Genomic DNA, 2548 nt, shown 5'->3' with positions numbered 1-2548 from the left:
ATATATATATATATATATATATATATATATATATATATATATATATATATATATATATATATATATATATATATATATATATATATATATATATATATATATATATATATATATATACTATATACTTTGACCGATACAACTCGATTGTATACTATGTGGTCGCTAAATTTTTTTTTCTTTTCAATCACATTCCTTCCTGGACAGTTCGTGTCACCTGCACAACTCAGCGATGGGTTGTCTGCGCTCCTACACTCTATTCTTTTCCATCGAGCGTTCGGTGAAGTGACTCCAAGAATAGTATATTGCAAATCGATCGATGTTAGCTTTGTAAGTCGGAGTGGCCCGCCCACGTGCCAGTATATTTCTGTTTATAGTGATGTACTTGAATGCAATATATCTTTAATACACTTTGGTATAGCTTCACAGCGACGCTAGAGTACATGTAGCATCAACACAATGTATGAGGTTGAATTTATTTTCTCATTGGTTGCTTGGAGTATTTGCAAGTCGTTCTGTAAAATATTATGAATGTTGTTACTCGGGATCTTCTGTTGTAAACTTTTGTTTATGTACACTCTAGGTGTGCTGTGATAATCGAGACGTGATGGAGTCTGTCGAAGACCGAGTGCAAGATTTCTGCGACGCCCTGGATCACATGGCTAATATGGAGGAGAAGCGAGCACAGGTTTGAATCACCGGCAATATCGCTGAGTGTTTCGTAGTTTGGGTTTTGGGTGTCCCAATTGAGTCACCTATTGGTAGTCGCCTATTGTGTATGTGTTGTATGTTACAGTATCCACTGTGAACAACTCAGTAGCGGAGGGCGCTTTGTTTTGCAGTTTAGGCTTGAGTCAAGGCTTGAGCCGCGATGATATTGCAACTGGATTCAAGCCTTCACAGTCGATTGATGTGTTATTTTCCGCAGATACGCATAACGTTCTCCGAAATCCGGGAAAAGACCAATATGTTGATGATTACTCGGCAGGAGAGCGTGGTTTGGGAGGAGTGGACTATACGTACCCAGCTCCTCATGCCCAGAACCGATACAGGTGTGTTGATGCACTTCTACGATAGCAGTTGGTCATCGACGCTTTTTGCGGTGGTACATATTCACACATGGACCGACGAGACGTGCGCTTTCTCATTTGTGAATAAGTATATGGTATGTGTATGCTGTGGCTCTGCAGCTCTAACTTTCTCAGACACTGATCTACGATCGGAACATATTGCGCGTAAGGGAATTCAGCATTGTAAGAGATTGATTGTAGTTTGGATTATGTTTTATGCGACCACTCATGTCAGCTCACATGGATTTGTTGCACAGAACGTCGTGATATGAAACGGCAAGTGGAAGAGCAGATTCTAAAGAATACGGAACGGATAATCCACGCTTGCAATTCTAAATATAATCACATCCCGAGGGTGCCTAACTCCAGCCTATTCCCATTTCCCTTTGAGATAACACTTCCGAAGAATAAAGGGAGGTGGGGTGGAGGTCTCGACTACTATCGCAAAATTGTGAACGAATCGGGAGGAGCCAATCCCTCTGGATCATAGTGCGCGCTATGTATATTAAAAATCAAAAAAATCAAAGATTCGATTACAATCAGTAGGTGTTCACACGGCACAATCACAATCGTCTTATGTGCAGTGTTCCAAAAGCTAGGGACCGATGCCTTCTGAACTGGTTTCCATTATGGAAACAATCATTCTGTTATAGAACTATGACCAAAGGTGGCGGATGTATCGCTCACATTCACGAGTTCAATGTGATAGTTCCTACACTACCGGATGCGCGCGATGTTGAGATGACCGATACAGCAGCTTGTCAATCGAACACTGGTCGTGTACACGCACGTAGTACGTACAAGCTTATAATAAATAGCATTTGGATATGTTTGAATTCCTCAAAACTCCAATTTATAATATTGCTAAATTCCAAAGTTAGACTACATACGCTAGCAGTACAATAGGTGCGGTTACAACTCCCGGCCGGATGCTTACTTGCCGATTGCTTTCATTGCCTTGTCATACTTGGCAACGTCTTTCGACTTTGCGAATCTGCTTTCGACGTTGGTAATCTGAACAGACTCGCCAGCCTTCTCATCGTAATCGTACCATTCCTTCTCGGATAGGTCCACCTCCTTGAACTCGGTGTATGTCTCCGTACCCCGCACATGAAAACCAGCCTGAAATAGACGAGATGCGGCAACATACATAAGATATGCAGCTAATGCTCTAAATACTGTACACGAAATTAAAAATTCTTGAATTGGTACCTTCAAATGAGCGCCAGTTAACGTATAAACCCCCCCCCCCCCGATTTAAAATAACTGAAAACATTCTCAATGAGCGGCATAATATGGTAGTGAACAGATTTACAAAACCGTAAAATAATACTCTTCTTTAAAATTTGTATTTATCGCTTGGATATTTATGTATGCTTGTGTGTAAAAAGGCGGTAGAAAACTTACTATTTTTCGTCAAACACATGAATATATATATATATATATATATATGTGTGTATATATATATGTATAAACATATA

The 2548-nt window shown here is 40.0% G+C and overlaps 1 protein-coding gene across 1 annotated transcript; it reads left to right on the top strand.

The window, feature by feature from the left end:
• Nucleotides 1-604: 604 nt before the first annotated feature.
• Nucleotides 605-1557, top strand: SARC_02847 (hypothetical protein; the record flags this gene model as incomplete). Its single annotated transcript, XM_014303383.1, has 3 exons — nucleotides 605-685; nucleotides 926-1049; nucleotides 1325-1557. 3 exons carry the CDS (start codon nucleotides 605-607, stop codon nucleotides 1555-1557), a joined length of 438 nt encoding a protein of 145 aa, XP_014158858.1.
• Nucleotides 1558-2548: the final 991 nt, after the last annotated feature.

This window comes from Sphaeroforma arctica (genome assembly GCF_001186125.1).
Source record: "Sphaeroforma arctica JP610 unplaced genomic scaffold supercont1.133, whole genome shotgun sequence".
In the NCBI taxonomy this organism is placed as follows: domain Eukaryota; class Ichthyosporea; order Ichthyophonida; genus Sphaeroforma; species Sphaeroforma arctica.
This window is presented reverse-complemented; position numbering and strand designations above follow the sequence as displayed.